General features: G+C 42.8%; 1 protein-coding gene across 5 annotated transcripts in view; it reads left to right on the forward strand.

The window, feature by feature from the left end:
* Positions 1 to 20155, forward strand: part of MYRIP (myosin VIIA and Rab interacting protein) — a 425307-nt gene that overhangs the window by 311525 nt on the left and 93627 nt on the right. For 4 of the 5 annotated variants that reach the window (XM_032271158.1, XM_032271182.1, XM_032271167.1 and 1 more), the window contains 5 exons: positions 6405 to 6541; positions 11654 to 11734; positions 15820 to 15917; positions 16141 to 16221; positions 18866 to 19009. In XM_032271158.1, the coding sequence (XP_032127049.1) occupies positions 6405 to 6541; positions 11654 to 11734; positions 15820 to 15917; positions 16141 to 16221; positions 18866 to 19009 (541 nt within the window). The remainder of the gene's footprint in view (positions 1 to 6404; positions 6542 to 11653; positions 11735 to 15819; positions 15918 to 16140; positions 16222 to 18865; positions 19010 to 20155) is intronic. The other variant, XM_032271174.1, reaches the window with a different exon arrangement.

Here is a 20155-nt window from a genome sequence, read left to right on the forward strand (position 1 = left end):
CCCAAAGGACATGATTTCCAGAAGCAAGGCTTTCTGTATTTCCTTTCTTTTCTGTTATATTATTCTAAATTCTGAAAATAGCTTTATCAGTGCTTTTTAGTAAAAATGACAGATGCTTCTTGTAATAAATTAAAATTCTATAGAAAAATAAATTGGAGAGCAAGCCTCTGTTCATGCTGGGTGCCTGTGAATAGTACTTGCACATGGTTGCAAGCTCCCAGTTTTTAATCCCTGCTCAAGCGGTTGCTCCTTTGAGCAAGGAACTCACTCTTTCTGCATGTTGATTTATGCATCTATGAAAAGAGGATCATTTTAGAGCTATTAGAAGAAATTATCAAGCCCTTTACTGATGCCAGGCACCTTACTGTTTATAATCTTCAAAACAGCCTGATAAAGTGGTTACTGTCATCATCCCTGTCTTATAGATGAAGAAGCTGAGGCTTAGAGGGATTAAGTAATGTGCTCAGGACCACACTTGTAGTAAACGCCAGGGCGTGGGACACTACCACCAGCCCCCGCACCCGTGTGTCTACCACTGCACTGTTCCCTGTGAAAATTAAATAGGATGATGCAAGGAAAACTTTTGGCACAGTGCCTCAGACACAGCAAGCACTCAAAAAATTGTGCTTGTTTTCTCATAATAGTGATACTAATGATATGATGAAGTTTTATGTGAAAGAAATTATGGATTTAGTATATTGTGTTTGATAGCTGCTTTTTCTCCCTCCGTAAGGAAGCCAAACCTCTCAATTCCATTTTTTCTACAGAACCAGAGGGGAGAAGGTAATGCTTGCCTTCTGTCTTTTCATTCTCCTTCCTGAGCTGCATTTGGGGACCAGAAGTGGGCTTTGCCATGGACCAATTGGCAACCCTTTCAGGGGTTTCTCTTTAACATGAGGCCACTTTGAGAGGGACTTTAGAATCTCACACCATGGGTGGGAAGTGTACATTGGTGCAAGCCTCCTGAAAGAGTCAAATCTTTGAACCTGGCTGCTTTACTTCTAGGATCCACAATTGTGGATATGTGAAATCATTTGGCTGGCAGCATATGCATCATAGAACCATTTTTAATGCAGAAGAAATGGGAAGGATTCAAGGTCCAAAGATTGGAGATCAGTTATGTAAACCTTGCTGTATCTATACTATGGAGAACTCTGAGTTGACTGAAGATGTCATGAGAGAAGATTGTTCAACAACATTGCAGTCAATCAGGAGTACTAAGTGGAAAAAACAAGTCATAAAACAATGTCTGTCCATCATGTCCTGGATTTTATTGAGTGTCTACTAGGTGCACTTTAGTGGTCTAGGCACATCAGATACAGGAGTGGGAAAAAAATTCTGTCTTCCTTGAGCTTATGTTCTACCTAGGAGGGGAAATAGATAAACAAAGTAATAATTAAGTGTTAATTAATATGTTGATATAGTGATTATTGTTATTATTACTTAATCATAGACAATTATATATCACTAAACAGCAGAAACAAAGAAGTATTCTATGAAAATATGAGGAATAAAAATCAGAGTAAGAGGACAGACATGTTGGTGTGGTGGTGGTGTTTTAGCAAGGGTGATCAGGGAAGGCCTCCCAAGGGAAGTGATATTTGCACAGAGACCTAAATGAAGTGATGGATTGAGCCTATCTGAGACTATCTGTGGAGAACTGTGTTATAGGCAGAGGGAAGAGCAAGATCAAAGCCAGTGTGAGCATGTTTGTTAAAAGATAGTGTGAACACTGCGTGTACAGAAACACACATGTGCTCAGGAAAACCCATTTGTGGCCTTTTTTCTTCATTTAAGTCACTGTTTAAAAGGGGCACCTCCCCGCTGCCACCATCACTGTTTCCTGGCCACTCCAGGTGGCTGCCCTGCTGCTGCCCCACAGCCCCTGTCTGCAAAACTTTGTGGGAAGAGGGAGCACATCATCCCTGTTGCAAAACTCAGTCTCTCAGAGCCATGCTGGCCCTGGAGCCCCTTCAGCACCAACCAGCTTTGGACTGACTTCTTGGTCGCTGCCTTCTCTCTGTGCCTGCATGAATACACACACATAAATACACACACATATACACATGCATGCACACAGATACACATGAGCACATGCACATTTGCATGCACACACACACACTCTCTCTCTCTCTCTCTCTCTCTCTCTCTCTCTCTCTCTCTCTCTGTCTCTCCCCCTCCCCATTGAGTTCCAGGACCCCTCCCAATCTGTATGTAGGCTGATTATAAACACCTTGCATGGAAGTCTGAAAGAACACTCATCTAATGCCAGGTTCCGGTAGTAGAACTTTGGGTAGTTTTCTAAATCTTCTTTTGCTTGTTTTTGTTTCAGTGTTTTATAGGAATACATGTACTTGGTTAAAAGAAATTCAGACAGTAAAAGATATTAAATTAAAAGAATTTTATATCCCCAACTTTTTGCCAAGTTCCCAGTCCCCCAGAGAATCACATTCAAACATTTCTGGGGGCTACCACTATACTCCTAAATAATATGTTTATCTTGCTATTTATTGATTAGTCTTTAAACTTTCATGAATACTTTACTTTTTCCTATCTCCTTACCTTCCCCTTGAAGTTTTATTAAAATTTTAATTATATGCTGGTGAACTCTGTGGCTTTAATAGCATATTGAAACCATTGTCTTTGGTATATATACCTTACACAGTCTGTCTTGACTGCATTCTATAAAATTTTGACTCCATTCTGCAAGATGGGAAAATTAGCATCTCTGAACTACCCTCATCATTCTATTTCTCTCTACATCCAGGTTTCTATCAGGCTATCAATGATTTTTAATTTTTCTTTCAGTAACAAATGCAAATATCTTGACAGTGTGCTCCTTTTATGCTTTATCTATAAATAGGGTGAAAATTAAACAGTTTCTAAATTATATAAATATTATTTTCTAGAGACCAAAGTCATGACTTAAAATTCATAAAGAGAGAAAAAAAAACTGTTATTCTTGGCTGTAACACTTGGGCTACTGGAAGAAAAATGGGTCATCATCTTTCTTCTTCCACTCAATTAGTTTATAGAATCTTAGAACTTTTAATTTGCTTCATAGATAGAGCATATATTCTTGACCTGTTTTTGGTTTTGGTTTTCCCAAAGTTTCTAATGGCTTTTCTTTACTCTTGTCGGCAAAAGAAAGTTGTGGCTCCTTCTTCACCACTTCTCTTCATCCATGTAGATTCTTAATTATATGCTTACTGAATGGCCCATTTGGGCCTACCTTCCAGATCTGCTGCACAATCCCAGGACTTCTCTTCACTGTACTCCTGGGACAGTTTCCTTCTTTTTAGAGTCCCAAGATCCTCTTTCTTGGATGGCTTTTGGTTGTCCTGGAATATACCTTGAGAATTTTCTTTTCCAGAAAGCAATCTTACATATCTGAAAATATCTTCATTTTGCCCTCTTGGGATGATGGTTTAGCTGAACACAGAAGTCTAAGTTCACATCATTTATTCTTAGAAAATCTATGCTATACTGTCTTCCAGCATTCATTGTTACTGATTAAAAATTTTAGCGTCTTTATTTTTGTCCATTTGCAAAATATTTTTTTCTGTCTGAAGCCCCTAAGTTCTCCTTATCTTTGAGGATCTGAATTTTCATGAAGATGTAGCAAGGTAGGTTTGTCTGCTTTATTTTGTTTTATGTTTCATTTATTGTTTGAGCAAATTGGTAGGCCCTCTTAACCTAAAGACTTTTCCCTTTCTTAGCTTGGGGAAATTTTCTTCTATCATGTCTTCGATTTTTTTCCCTCTCTTTCCTTTTCTGTTTTCTCCCTTTTCAGAATTCTGTTAGATGCTGAATCTCCTGAATTGATCCCCCATGTCTCTTTTCTTTCATTTATTCCATGTTTTTGCTTTCTTATTCTACATTCTAAAAAATTTATGTTTATTTTAACTTTTAGGTCTTCTATTAAATTTTTTATTGATCCTGTTTTCTATTTCCAATAAGTTGTTGCCTGTCTTCTACCTATATTTCACATCACCCTTGCCTGTTACATGGATGCAGTATCTTTTAAAATCATTATGGATAGTAATCAGAATTTGTTACTTTCAATACTCTGAGTTACCTTTCTTTGCCCTTTGTTAATTGTTGTTAGTTTATCTCAGCTCTTCTTTCTTAGGCCATTGTATTGTTGCAAATGCCTGGTGATTTCTGGTCATCTATTCATATTTTTGAACAAAGGACTTAGTTGGTGAATAAAGGTAGCCAACATGGGCCTCCTCTGCCATTGGGCAGGTAAGTATTCCCAAAAGGGGTTCAGGGCTGAAAGGTGAGGGTGCTTACTGAGAGCTCCAAGTTTGTGAGTTAGGCAGTCAATTGTCAGGCTTTGCTTTGGTGTACAGGGATGGCATCTGATGGCAGGCATGTAGGGGTTTCCCCAGTGCCAAACAATACAGGCTTCTGTATTAGTCCATTTGTGTTGCTAGGAAGTAATACCTGAGTCAGGGCAATTTATAAAGAAAAGAGGTTTATTTGGCTCATGATTCCGTAGGCAGTACAGGAAGGTGCCAGCCGTCGGCTTCTGGTCAAAACCTCAGGAACCTTTTACTTACAGCAGAAGGCGAGAGTAAAAAGGCTTCTGTGTGTCACATGGCAAGAGAAGGGAGCAAGAGAGAGGGAGGGTTGTCACACTCTTTTCAACAACCAGCTCTTTAGTGAACTAATAGAGTGAGAACTCACTCATTACCACAGGCAGGACACCAAGCCATTCATGAGGGATATGCCTCAAAAGCCCAAACACTTTCCACCAGGCCCACCTTCATTACTGGGGATCACATTTCAACATGAGATTTGCAACTGGGACAAATAGCCAAACTATATCAGCTTCGCTATATGGTGTTAATCTCCATACTGACGTCCTAAATCTAAAGTAGATTGTTCAGCTTCAGTAGAGAACCACTTTATCTTTTGGGCCTAAGACAAATTATCCTTGAACCAATTGCCCATTTGCTTGGGAGTAGGTCTAGGGGACCAGGAGGCCTCACTATTATCTACACAACCATTAAATTACCTGTCGGAGTACTGCCATAATCCAAACCTGCTCTCTGAATCGCCAACTCAAAATTTGGTCTTCCAGCTAGAGTCCAAGCTCTTCCATCTGTTCTGAAGGACACTGTTCTTTGTTATCTTTATGCTATCATTGTCAAAATCTCTGATTTTTGTCTCACCCCTATTCTTCCCTTGTATAGATTGTTTTTTACCTTTGGGTATCTTCTCACATTTCACTGGGTCTGGAAAATAAGAGCAACTAAATGTGGGCTTGTTCTTCCATCGAGCTGGAAGCCTTTATGTTCCTGCTGCTTTTCTGAATTTTCTAAAATAAGTGTGTCTTCTTATATTTATAATAAAAATGAGAAAAACAGCTGTTTTTTAAATGGAAAGGCTTTAGAGATTTGTTCTCAACTGGCATAAAAGAGAAGAATCTTGCATTTTGTTTTTTTGTTGTTTTTTTTTTTTTTTTTGAGATGTAGTCTCACTCTGTCTCCCAAGCTGGAGTACAGTGGCGCTGTCTTGGCTCACTGCAACCTCTGCCTACCAGGTTCATGCAATTCTCCACCTTAGCCTCCCAAGTAGCTGGGGGCGTGCACCACCATACCTGACCAGTTTTCATATTTTTAGTAGAGATGGGGTTTTGCCATGTTGGCCAGGCTGGTCTTAAACTCCTGACCTCAAGTGACCCACCTGCCTTGGCCTCCTAAAATGCTGAGATTACAGATGTGAGCCACAGTACCCAGCATGAACCTTACCCATGTATCAACCATTATAGCATTAACCTGGAAACTACTTTTCCACAGTACTTCAATCTGAATGAGGAAGAGGCTGAAGAGTTTTGCTGTCTTCCTTGTGCTTTTTATTTTTCCAAACTGAATTAGAAATATTTTTAATACAGTAAGAATATTAAATATAAAGCCTAATATTAAATGGCCAGAAACTTTGTGGTTTAAAATGGCAAACATTTATTGGCTTGTTCTTTGGAGTGACTCGGTGGATGGTTCTGCTGGTCACACCTAAGGTCACTCATGTGTCTCCAGTCAAACTCATGGCCGATGGCTTCTTTCACCTGTATGGGAGTTGGCTGGCTATTGGCTGGGCCAAGAGGGATGATAGGGCCAAGCGTGTCTCATCACACAACAGGCTAGCTTGGGCTCACTCATGTGGTAAAGGTTGTGGGATTCCCAAGAGCTGCAACAGAGGAAACTGCAGGGCTCAGGATTCACACATCACTTTCACCATTTTCCATGGTCAGAGAAAGTCACAGGACCAGCCCAGAATCAAGGGGTAGAGAAATAAACTTCACATCTTGATGGATGGAGCTGTGAAGCATTGTAGCAGTTTTGCAATTCGCCGTTTCATAATTCTAATTTTCTGTTGCCTATTTCTGTTTTCCTCAGGCTTCTGAGAGCCCAGTCTCTGGAATGGTTCTACAATAATGTGAAGAGCCGCTTCAAGCGCTTTGGCAGTGCCAAGGTTCTGAAGAACCTGTACAGGAAGCACCGGCTGGAGAGTGGCGTGTGCTTCGACATTCTAGGTACTCTCACTGCCTGCTGCTCTTGGAGTCTTTGGTGGGCTGGTGGGTAGAAGGCCTGGCTAGAGGCCCTGAACAGTGGAGCACACTAACCTGGGACAGAGAAATTTGCTTAAATATCTGGCACTAGTGAGAAGCAGAAATAGAAGGATGGATGCCAGAGACTCTGCTAAGTTTTGATTCTTTTGGTTCCCGCATCCCCACTGGGCTAGAGCTTACCAGTTAGAAGCTGTGAAGACCTAAGTACTTCTACATATTGTTACTATTTTAATCTCAGATCCAAAATTAGGTATTCTTGATCATCATCCCTTAATGATTAAAACATTGGAAAGTTATTTGCCCTTGGCTACAGAGAGACTACCTCTATGCCTGGCGGGCATGCCCTCCACCCCTCCACCTTCCGTTCTTACTCCAAAATTCTGTTCTTATGGCCCAGAAGATGATGTAATCGGAGAGTTAGAAAAGTGTCAGCTTCCTCCCTGGAAACTTGAAGGATGAATTTTACCTATGCTGTTTTTATACAGTTAAGACAACCAAGTTAATTGGAATGAGAAATTATATTCTTTAGTCCTGTTAGATCAGACAGTAGAAAAGAATGCTAGTCAGAATATGGACAACATGCCTTCCAAAAAGGCTGTTACTTTCTATCTAGTGGCAGTTATTTTTTTTCATCACTTGGCTAACACAGGTAAATGCTTTCTATCCATGAGAAACAGGGAAGGAAAAAAAAAACAACTCATCCATCTTACTGGGGGCCTCTTCACCATCATTATTTTTCATTGTTGTTTTCTCAATAAAGTCTTTTGTTGCGTCTTATCTAAAAATATGCCAGCCACTTAGAAAACGGGGAAAATAGAATGGAAACACTAAACAAACATTAAACATGGAAAATCATTGGGGCATTCTGTTGTCATTAGAATCTCTGTCTCTCAAACCGCCCGGGAAAGCTATAGCTAAGAGAGGAGTGCTGAAGTTTTCCACATATTATGTTTATCACCATTTCACCAATTTTTCTAAAAGCTCTTTCTGCAGAAATGGAGGCAAAAAAGAAATAAAGCTTAAAAATCATACTGTTAGCAGCTTTTCAACCCAGAAACATATCTCAAGAAGGTTCACGAATAGAATCGGCTCACTCATTTGCATCCCATCCTCTTTTCCTCTCTTGTACAACCTCAGGTGTGCTGTATGTGCCTCTTTAAATATCACCAAATTCAGATCTTATAGATGTTCTTTACTACTTAATGCACATTGAGGAATAAAGCAAACATGTGGAAAACCCTGTAGAATAGAGCAGAATTTTTATTTCTTTCCCTTTCTCTCTAAGTCTCCACAAGTGGAGAAAGCAGGCACGAATCCCAAGTGGGGTAGTGCAGGGCTTTGACATTTACAAGGATTACTTTCAAAGGAGAATTCTTTGCTAGGAATAAATACCTGCCCTGATTGAAGCAGCTTTAGGTTCTAGGCCCTCTGTGATTCAGCACTTCATTCATCTGAGCCTCAATCACAGCACTTACCACGTATCACATTGCATTCAGGATTACACAGCTGCCTCTCCTGCCAGACCGTTATATGCGGGTGGTAGCTTATTTATCTGTGTTCTCAAAGTGTGGCTCAAGGCCTGGAATGTCTTATATCCTCATTATTGCACTAGTTCAGTCTTAAAAGCATTTTATGGGGCCAGGCATGGTGGCTCACACATGGAATCCCAATACTTTGGGAGGCTGAGTCAGGAGGATCACTTGAGACCAGGAGTTCGAGACCAGCCTGGGCAACACAGCACAATCCTGTCTCTAGAAAAAAAAAAAAATTAAATTAGCCAGATGTGGTGACATGCACCTATCCTTTGAGCTACTTGGGAGACTGAGATGGGAAGATCCCTTGAGTCCAGGAGGTTGAGGCTGCAGTGAGCCATGATTGTGCCACTGCACTTTAGCCTGGGTGACAGAGCAAGACCCTGTCCAAAAAAGATTTATGGATACCAAGACACTTCACAGAAATATGAGAATCTGTTGCTTTCACATTATTTGTGTCTCCATTTAAGTCAAGATTTCTTTTGGAGAAACATGAAGAAAAGCAGATAGGGGACAGTTGATGAGATGGTACTCAAACATATAAAGCCATGGTCGTAAAACCACGAGATCTATTCTACAAGCTACATGGGAAATTCAGTTACACTTCACGTATGGAGAAATCGTCCAGGGCCTCAGTGGCCTCCTGGCTGTGTGAGATGACTCAAGAGCCATTCTTTTGCCTGTCACCTCATACCCTTTGTAGGTTTGTCATCTGCCATCCTCCATTCGTGACTACACATTAGAATTGCCGAGGGCATTTTGAAAAAACCTCCCAATACCCCAAATCATTGTCCACCACCCCCCATTAATTACCACTGAATCTCTCTGGAGGTGGGATCCAGTATACATATATATATATATATATATATATATATATAATTTTAAAACTGCCTGTATTATTCCAAGGTACTGCCAAGACTGAGAGCAAGAGCCTCAGCTAGAACTCAGAGTAATTAGTTCAGCAGTGTTCTTACAACTTTATCTAATGGTACTTATTTTCAGAATTTTGACTGTCAGAACATGATATGCAAAATCTGCAGTGCACAAGGCATGTGCTGTGCTCTAGGACTCTCAGTGTAAAACTCCTTTCACCTACAAAACATCTTCACTACGTGGACCACTGTGGTTTGCCGTAAAAGCACTCAGTTCACAGAAGATTCCTTCAATCCAGAGTCTCACATATCACCCATCACATACGCACCTTGTAGTGCCATCAGTTGCTCAGCAGTGCTCCCTAGCTAACCTTACTCCTTCTCCTGCAGCTCACAGCAGGTGACCAGATTAGGCCACAAAGAAGACTCAATAGTTTTATCAGATAAACCTAAGATGTATTGAACACCTACTTATGTGCCCATCTGGCTTGAGTTGTGGGTTGATGAAATGAGTAAGACCCTGCCATTTCTCAGAGCCAGAACTCTAGTGGGGAAAATCATGCTCACGTGGCTTCTCTGATAGACCCAGCATACATTTTTTAAAATTTTATTTTAAGTTCCAGGTTGCATCTGCAGGATATGCAAGTTTATTACATAAGAAAATGTGTGCCATGGTGGTTTCCTGTACCTGTCAACCCATCACCTAGGTATTAAGCCCCACATGGATTAGCTATTTATCCTGATGCTCTCCCTCTCCCTGCCCCCGTAACAGGCTCCAGTATGCATTCTTCCCACTGCTGTGTCCATGTGTTCTCATTCTTCTGCTCCCACTTATAAGTAAGAACACAGCATGACATTTTTAACAGTTATCCTAAAAGAAGTACTACATAAAAAATGTACAAGTTGCCGTTATTAATACACTTAGTCTTCAGACAATTGGATAAAGAATATGTGCTTTTATTTAGTAGTGTTAAATAAATGGGAAAAATAAACCTTGCTTTTATTAATCTATATCTAATTTTGACATGATTCTTGAAAAGGTCTATTGCTTCATCTGGGATTTGATGGACAAATGTGGTCTTTTAAAAATGCTGAGCCATGTGAAATTAGAGTTTCCGCCAACTCTTGAAAACTAGTGGTTTCATGTCATCTGGATGCTTAGCCCATGCTTTTCAGAACAATTCAGTCCCTTTCTGCCCTTGAAAAAAAATCACATCATCCTGAATGACACTGACGCCCCCCCCCCCCCCGCCCCCGAATTTAAAAGGGAAACAGAGGTGTTTTACTAGAAGATTTAAAGTCATGCAAAACCAGGGCTTGTCCTCTGGTGAGGTCAGTCTCCCAAAGACCTTTTCTTGTCTCCCCTCTCCTCATGTTTCTCACAACCCTCCCCATCCTCTCAGCAGGCAACCTCAAATCCTCCTTCCCATGGCCAACAGGGCATGCCAGGCAGGGACCTGCCCCTGCGTGCAGCTGCAATGGGGGCACCATCTCCCTTCTCTGTTGCCTATCCCTCCTCTTGGTCTTGCATCTTATCCCTCTTACCTTCCAGGAAAGTCTCAAGGTCACTTCTTGCTCATTCAATCTCTGTCTTTACTGAGATTTGTAAACACTCCTGTTTTCTAAACCCCTCCCTGACTGTCCTGCCATCTTCTTTTCCATCACAGGTAAACTTGAGAAAGTGAGCTGCATTCAGGGCTTCCATTGCCTGCCCTTCCTAACTACACACTCACCTTTGCCCCGTTTCAAGCTGTTCTCTACCCAGCAGCCACAGTACACTTTTAGAGGCACAGATCTTACCAGGTCATCTCTGTGAAACCTTTAAGGGCTTCACGTGGCTTTGGGATGAAGATCCAAACACTGATGTGGCCACCATGACCTGCATGGCTTGTGTCCCCAAGTCACCTCACCAGAGCTACTTTTTGTGTCTGCAGCCCTGCCATGCTGCCTCTCATTTAGGCCTTCAGACATACCCTTTCTTCCAGAACCAGTCTGCAAGGTGCTTGCTATGCCCTGCATGTTCTCCCACTCCATACACCTGTTGGCTGATGCTTCACTGCCTCGGTCCATCTTTCCTGATGAACAGCTTCACTGTGCTGTAGACCATCCCATCAAAGCACTTAACCTATCTCTAATTTTATATATATTTATATAAGCATTTGATTAATGAATTTCCCACATGGAACTCTATGCCTGTCAGAGTGGGGTGGTGGCAGGTTTAGCTTTGCTCATCAGTGTACCCTTAATGCCTGGGCTGAAGCCAGGCATCTACTGGTGCTCATGGACGATTTGCTGGATGAATGAATTAATTCTAGATGCAGCCATGCCAAGCCACACAACTAGTAATTTGCAGGTACAGGAATTGACCTCACATCTCTCAGACTTTAGTCTATTATTCTGTCATTGACTCCATATTGCCTGCAAAGAGAAGGTATGGGAAGAAAGTTGGGGTTGGCAGCAATGCTGCACCAAGAATCAGTATGAGAAGAAAAAAGCAATGGGTCAAAAATGTTAGCATTACTGTGGGACCTCATGAGTCCTAAACCTATTTTCAAGGTTAACAATTCAAGTGTGTAATAGTGGTCTGTCAGTTCAGTGGCACAGTGCGTCAGTATTCACTGAAGACCTTTGACAATCATATTCATTCTCTTCTCCCATCTCTACCCTGCCAGGAGGAAGCCTTTTTGAGTCAAACCTGGAGAATGAAGGAAGCATTTCTGGCAGTGATTCAACATTTTATAGGCAGTCAGAAGGTAAAGTTGCTTAAAAGTTTACAGCTACTGGGAAGTTGGAGGAATAGAAACACCTACAGGTATAGGCACTGCCAGGGATCCCCAGCTGCATTGTTACCCCAGATGCAACTATCTACTACTATGTGTGAGTCTCCCTAGGTCACTTATTAGTGCCAGTGTATGAATCCATCGTGAAAATAGGTTAGTATATCCAAAGTGTGGCCAAGAGAACAGCATTCATTACCCAACCATGGATACTTTACAGTCAACTAGTAAATATTCTTCTGGAGTTGGAACATATCAATCCACTCACTTGTGCATCTCATATTAAAATATTCCTGTAAAGAATGTATCATTTACTGATTAACTTCTACTTTTTTATACCAATATAATTGTCCTCTTAGAGCAGTGGTTAAAAGTAAAACCAACTTCTAATTTCAAATAAAACTTTATCCATCACTTCAGTTCTTTCTCTGAAGTACTGGACATTGATAATCAGTGCTCCCTGAATTGTCTTCCTCCTGCAACCGCCACAGCTCATCTGCACCCTCTATTCTCTCTTTGGGAACTATGATAGTTAATTTTATGCATCAACTTGACTGGGCTAAGGGATGCCCAGATAGCTGGTGAACCTTTTTTCTGGGTGTTCCTGTGAAGATATTTCTGGAAGAAAATAGCATTTGAATCATAGACTGAGAAAAGAAGATCCACCCTCATCGGTGTGAGCAGGTGTCATCCAATCCATCGAAAGCCCAGATAGAACAAAAAGGCAGAGGAGGGGTGAATTTACTCTCCCTCTTCTGGAGCTGGGACATCCATCTTCACTTGCCCTCACACATCAGAGCTTCTGATTCTTGGGTCTTCGGACTCAGGACTTAAGCCAGCAGATCACCCCATTCCTCAGGCCTTCACACTTGGACTGAATTATACCACTGCTCTTACAGATCTCCAGCATATCTTGCACATAGCATATCATGGAACTTCTCGGCCTCTTTCATCACATGAGCCAATTCCCATAATAGATCTCCTATTTTATATCTATGTATATCCTCTTGGTTCAGTTTCTCTGAAGAACCGTAATACAGGTGCCTTCTCATGAAAAGTGTGTCCTCTATTATTTTTACTACCTGCAGCTTTTCCATAGGTTGCCACACACCATTGTATGACCTCAAGTGCACCTCCATTTGCTGTTGAGCCAGAAACGCCCAGCCTTGATTTCATCCCAGAGTTCTAGACTCAGATTTCTAATGCTTGGCCATTAGCACCTGAAGATTCTATAGGATTCTAAATCCCAGCTTGTCCTAGTCAAGCTCTTTAGGCACTTAGGTCCACCAGCAAGAGATATGTTTCCTTCAGTCTCTCTCCATTTCCTCCCAGCTACCTAAGTACCTGTTGGTCTGTTTTCAATCTTTCCCTTCTCTTTCCATTCTGCAGCCCATATCCTGCATACCTCTCTGCTTGAAACTCTCCAGTATTAGTGTTAATTTCAGTGACCATTTATATCAGCAAGGTTCTGCAGTACACTAAATATATGTTTGTACATGCACACACACACACACACACACACAGATCCCTTTTAAGGAATTGGCTCATGCAGTTGCAGGGGACAGGGTTGCAGGGGACTGGCAAGCCCAATACATACAGGGTAGGCCAGCAGGTTGAAAACTCAGGCAAGAGTTGGTGCTTTGGTCTTCAGGCTGAATTTTTCCCCTAGGAAACTTCAGTTTTTTGCTCTTAAGGCCTTTCAATGGATTGGATGAGACACACCCACATTGTGGGGCAACCCTTACATGAAGTCAACTGATTGTAGATGTTAACCACATGTAAAGAATACATTCACAGTAATACCTGGACTAGTGTTTGATTAAATAACTGGGTACTACAGCCTAGTCATGTTGACACATTGACCATCCTACCATCTTGCTGGTCTTCTGAACCTTGGCCACCTTGCCTTCTTAATCTTCCTCCACACCCTTGCCAGCCTTTCTCTCCGAAACACTGACCTGAGACTTCAGTTTTTACCCAGTGTACCACATCACTTTCATCCAAGAATTATAACCACGGCATCCAAAGCCTTTCTAGTTACAGCTCCAGGTGCCTGCCTCCCAGCGGTCCATGGAATTTGGTGACTGTCTCTATCACATGGATAGTTACGCATGCCTCTTAGTGGTTACTTTTGTGTCTAGTCTTCCAATAGCTCGGAAGGCACATGAGAGCATGGACTCAGCTTGTCCACTAGGTTATCACTGGGGCCATCACAGAGCCTAGCACACAAAAGGCACTCAGTAAACATTTTTTTGAGTCAATGAAAATGTGTAGACCTTTTCTTTGAAAAATACATTGGTGGCTATCTTCAAGAAGAGAGAAGGGAGATACAGTGTCTGCTACCAGGGAGCCCTTAGTGTGATGACAGCTTAGATCGTGTAGGCTCTACTTATCAAAACATTGGAAAGACTGCATGTTCAGTCAGCCACCTGGTGGCATGCAGAGCCTGGACTGGGCTGCCCTACATTACTCTATCATGACTGTCAAAGCTGGCTTGTGACATACTCATCAGCTAGCTAGATCACTTTGACCTTAAGTGGGTTGTTTAGAGACTTTATTATGTTTGCCAAATGATATTTTCTGTCTACATTTGTGTCCTTAAGGGTCTAAGAAGCTTGAATTACTTTTTTAATTGAGTGAGTAATTAAAGAATTGATGTATTCACACCCTGTCTCATTCCACAGAGCATTTTCAGCAGCTTACAAGAGATTTGCATGTGTTAAATAATATGAGTAGGAGATTATAAATGGAAACAGGAGGTTGAAATTGGGGAAAAGGAGACCCAGGCACCCAACCTTTGCTGACCTACATTCTTGCACATGATGTGACTTGGACTTCTGGGGCAAACTAAGAGTAGGATGATAGAAATTCTCATAAGTAAGAAGCTAAAATCTAGGATCTCAAGGGAAACAGAACTTTTCCCAGCAATTCGCTCCAAAAAGAACTTTGTCACCTGGGAAGTCCTTTACTTTCTCCCATTTGTTGCCATATCTTAAAAAAAATAGTGTTCACTAAAAATATGATAGTACTATATTTTTTAATCATGTTAGCTTGTATTCATCTCAATTTTGTGGTTAAAATGAGGGCTTTGGATTCAAAGGAATGGAATCCAAATTCAAAATCAAATTTGAAATCAAACTGGATTCAAATCTTAGCCTTCTTACTATCTTGCTGTGTAACCTTGGGTGAGTTATTTAACTACTCTGTGCTTCAAATTTACCAACTGTAAAACAGTACCTATATGGCACCTACTTACCACTGGATTTTTGTCAGAATTAATTGTGATCATGTATGTGAAACTCTTGCCCAGGGCCTGCCATGTGGCTGAGTTCTGTGAGGTTGGCCAGTGTTGTTAATATTGGTTGATAGTCTAAAAACATTATACATAGAGTATATATTTGCTTTAAGTCATATGCACAACCCAATTAGTATATTGAATAACATTTTCCCCATAATCACAATAATATATGTGCAAAATAAAGCATAATCTTTATCTGAGAAAGTGGATGAAGAACCATTATTTCTTTACAGTAAGCTCTTGTTTTCAGTCATCTTTAAGCCATTCTGTGTGATTAGACCAGTGCTTCATGTTAGTATACAACAATGAAGATGATCAATTCTTGCTCTCTGAAAATGACCTGTGGGAAAGGCCAGGGGCACGTAGCCTTTCTAGCTGATTAAAGCAAGCCCAGAACCTAGGACAGAACTCCAGCAAAGGGCAGGGCTAAAGGGATCTGAGGAGATTTATTAGAGGAGTAATTTTGGGCCAAGCCTTGGGGTCCGTGGGAACCAGCTCAGTTATAGAGCAGGAGACTAGGAGGGAGGGGGAATGAGATAACAAGTCTGAAGGAATCAAATAATTTGTTGCATCTGAGGCACGGGATGTGAATGATGCATGGAAGGCAGTAGTGATGCAGGTGGGAAAGGTCAGGGCTTTGTGTGCGATGGTAAGCAGCTTAGAACTTATCCCGGAGCCCCTGAAAAGTTTAAGCAGAAGAGCTTGACCCATCCTCTGACTCATCATTCCCTTTTAGAAATGCTTTGTTCTATTTCCTCCCTAGGACATAGTGTGATGGACACCTTGGCTGTGGCCCTCCGGGTGGCTGAAGAGGCCATTGAGGAAGCGATTTCCAAAGCAGAAGCGTATGGGGACAGCCTGGTAGGGCCCCTCCTGCTCCTCTCTGCCTGGGGAGGTGTGGGTCGGGGTCCTGGCTGCCAGGAGAAAGTGCAGGTTGTCAGGAAATCAATGTCCCAGCAGCCCTAACTAGAGCAGGGCCCAACCTCCCTCTGCTTTTGTGGTCGAGAGTCTCCTGGGAAAGTGACTGATTGCCAAGTCACTCCTAACCCACCCGCAACACACAGCTTTTCTCTTCCCTCTGCAGGACAAGCAGAACGAGGCCAGTTACCTGCGGGACCACAAGGAGGAGCTAACTGAGGAGCTGGCCACGACAATCCTGCAGAAGGTGGGTGGCCCCGGCAGCGGGAAGGCTGCAGTTTCCTGGCTGGGCCGGGAGCAGGGACTCTGGCAAGTAGCAGGTGAAACATGCGGAGTGTGTCTGGCACTGCACCTTCTGTGCCTTCTCACTTTAGCCTTTTGTGCCTTGGGGACCCACACAGAGGGAATGCATCGCACTGTGTTGCAGTCTCTCCTGCTAGCTCCGTGTCCTACACTATTCCTTGCAAACCAACAACCCCAAAACTCTGGCTTTTGAAAAGGACCTTTCTGTCTTCCATAGCCAATTCTCCAACACCAACTGAGAAGTGAAATTCCATTCTGATACTAACTTCTTCCTGGATTTAGTGCAGACCCCACAAGTTAAGAGCTTAGTCCCACAAGACTGCCCCCACCTCAGACTCTAGCCACAAGTTTCACATATCCCCAAGTCACCACACTTTTCCCTAGTCTGCCACAATTTCGGGAGTTTCCACGACCCTGGACTCTCAATTCAGTGATTTGCTAGAACTCACAGAACTCAGGAAAGTGCTTTATTTACCATTACCAGTTTAATATAAAGGTTACGGGTGCACAGCCACATGAAGAGACGCTTAGGGCAGTAGAGTCTGGGGACTGGGTGTACAGAGCTCCCACGCCCTCTCTGTGAATGCCCCTCCCCCAACACATCTATGCATGCACCAACCAGGAAGCTTTCTGTGCCTTGTTGCTTCGAGATTTTAGCCAGGTTTCACTATCTAGGCATGACTGATTAAATGAGTGATTACCTGACTGAACACACTCTCTAGTCTTTCTGCTCCCAGCCCTCTAATCATGTACTGTAGTTGGTTTTTCTGGCAACCAGCCCCCATCCTAAAGTTACCTAAGGGCCTCCCCTTGAATCACCTTGTTAGTGTAACAAAGACACTCCTATCACTCAAATAATTCCAAGGGTTTTTGAAACTCTGCCAGGAACTGGGGACAAAGACCAAATACAGATGCTCCTGAACTTACAGTGGATGGGATTAAGTCCAGATACTAACCCCATCCTAAGTTGAAAGTATCATAAGTCAAAATGCATTTAATACACCTAAACTACTCTTAATATGTCATAGCTTGGCCTAGCCTATCGTAAACATACTCACAACTTGCATTAGCCTATACCTGGGCAGAATCATCAAAAAAGCATATTTTATAATACTGTTTAACAGCTAATATAATTTATGGAATGCTGTACTGAATACATACCGCTTTCCCACCCCTTAAGTCAAGGACTATCTGAATATATGTTTTGTTGCACCACAATTTCTTTCTCGCTCATACGTCTGTAGTGGCTGCATTTCTGGCTGTGGGTTGGGACAAAGGCAGCTGCAGCATTTTCATTCTGGGGCCCAACTGAAGGCACATCAGCTGCATGTGGCCATGACAGGAGCACAAGCCAGCAAGAGGAAGCGCACACCGCCTATTAAGGCTGAGGCTTAGCCCTGGCATATGGTCACTGACTCCCTCCTCACATGTCATTGACCAGAGCAAGTCACACATCAAGCCCAAAGCCAAGGACGGGGAAGCAGATTCTCTCTATACCGGGAGGGTCTACAGAGTCACCCAACAAAGAGCCGTACGCAGGAAGTGTTGAAAAACTTCAGTCTTCCCTTTGGTCACAATAACTCACATCCCTTCCATATGTCAAGTAGACTCACCACACCCAAAGACCTTCATGTCTCATCCAATCACGGTTCAAAGTACATTTGATGCAGTTTCAGCTCCTTTTTAGCTGGAGATCTGTAAACAAAGCAAACAAATGACCTCCTCCCATATACTCCCATACAATGTTGGAAGAGAGACAGGGAGACAGCACTGGCCCCACCCACCTGCAGAGGAAAGACTGGGAGGGACTGGGGGTCACTGGTCCTCAGCAATTCTGAAATCCTGCTGGGCAATGTGGCTGGGTCCCCACCCTGCCGTGGGAGATGGCGCCTCAGTTCATTGTTCTCTGGGCTCTCAGACTTCCTTTTATCTGCCTGTCTGGCCTAAAGGAACATTGAAGAATATACCCATCTTGGTGGCTTAGCACAGTTCTTGGCTGCTTCCTAGAAACTGAATAGGAACTTGAGAGCCCAGAAGCCCTGGTACAGATGGACTCACTAGATCCAAATGGTTGTGCAGATGAGCTGGATCTGGAGCCATTCTTGATGACTCTTCATGTCTACCCCCTTGATAGGGCTTCCAGATGCCTCCTAAAGTCACAGCCAGAGGCTCCTGGTTTGAGATTCAGCGCCACCATTTATGAGCTGTGTGGCTGTAACTGATAACTTAGTCTCTGTGAGCCTGTTTCCTCATCTATAAAATGGAAAGAATTATACTATGTACCCTCTAGAATTAAGTGAGGTGAAGCATACGCAATACCTTATGAGGTCTGACACATGCTAGGCACTCAATAAATAGAAGAAACTGTTAACATCATGAAAGGATTGTTTGTAAACTGTGAAATGCTTAGAATGCTCAAGGCTATCGTTGTGCTGGTTTCTTATAAAGCAGGTCTGAAACAGCCTGGTGTTGTGTTGAAATTAATCTTGTAAGTGGCTGAAAAAATTCCAAAGATGGTCCCAGTTACTCCACATAGCATCAGGAGGCCTCTCCAATAACCTGCCCCATTTTCGTCCTCCGCTCCCCAGATTATACGAAAACAGAAGAGCAAAAGTGAGCAGCAAGTGGAAGAGGAGCCAGGATGGCCACATCCCCAGAGTTGCAGCACAAAGGTGGCAGATGAGGGGACCTTGGCATCCGCTGGAGGCCACCATGCTCCCACTGCCCTCTGGGTGAGTCCCCAAGAAGTACTGGCCTACCCTCCACACATGCAGGTCTGGAGCACACATTTAACCCTCTGTCATTGAGTCAGGTAGCCACTGGCCTGGGTAAAAATTTCAAAAGGATGGGGAGAGAAATTGAGAGAGAAAGTGAGTGTCAATGGGGGGCCAGGAGGGGTAAGAGAGGAGACAAAAACACAGTCTATTGATGATGACAGAGGTAAGTTTTACACAGACCAATTTAGGAAAAATACAAATGCTGATAGGCTTCATTTTTTTTATTCACTCTGAAAAGAATTGTACTAAGTCCAGTGGGGAAGTAGCTTTGTGAGGATCAGGTGTATTCTTAGCATCTAGATTGCTTGCTTTACTGAAACTGAAAAGCGGCAGTGAGAAAATTGCCACTGCTGTTTCAACCACCAAAATGGTCACATTTGGACACAGTCAAGAAGTCACAGTGTGGAGCCAACCTTTCTGTCTGTCACCTTGAGTTGGAGCTCAGTGGTCTTCCCACGGCCCAAGGGTTTGGTGCTGTTCCTGTCTGCAATAGAGTTCACTGATCCTGTAACATTCTTTGTTATTGGTTTGATTAAGCCCAGTTGAGGATATGCAAAGTGCTGGGGAAGGAGCCCGGTGGGGCAGGTTCCACAAGAAACCGAGGGACTGGCCAGTAGGGCTCTGGTTCTGCTTGATATAGGTACCCACAGTCTGAGACAGGGAAGCACACAGGTGCAGTTCAAAACTAGAAATCAGCCATGGGAAAGGCAAGACCAGGGGCTTACCACATCCCCGCTAGGGGTCTAGTGGCATTCATCCCTGCATGAGCGGATTAAAACAAGGGTGTGCAAACTAGCACATAGTAAACTTGCAGTCCACAAAGGATAAGCATAGGTCACCTACATAAACTCCCTCGTCCTCGCCAACCGCCAGATGCACAGGGTTACAAAGAGTATCTTTATGGCTTCATCAGAGATTAAACTTCATTGATTTATCGACAGAAGCTTTCCTTGTCAACATGCTGTCAGCTTGTTTTACTGCTGCTGTCATGCATGCACTCAGCACCAAGGAGAACAAAACAAGTAGAAGACTCCATGCCCACCCTCCAGAGGTTTATAATCTGGTTAGCAAGGCAGAAGGGGACACGGGTAAGGCTGGTAA

This window comes from Sapajus apella, unplaced genomic scaffold (assembly GCF_009761245.1).
Source record: "Sapajus apella isolate SASKATOON/1434 unplaced genomic scaffold, GSC_monkey_1.0 scaffold4, whole genome shotgun sequence".
NCBI classification, from domain to species: Eukaryota; Metazoa; Chordata; class Mammalia; order Primates; family Cebidae; genus Sapajus; species Sapajus apella.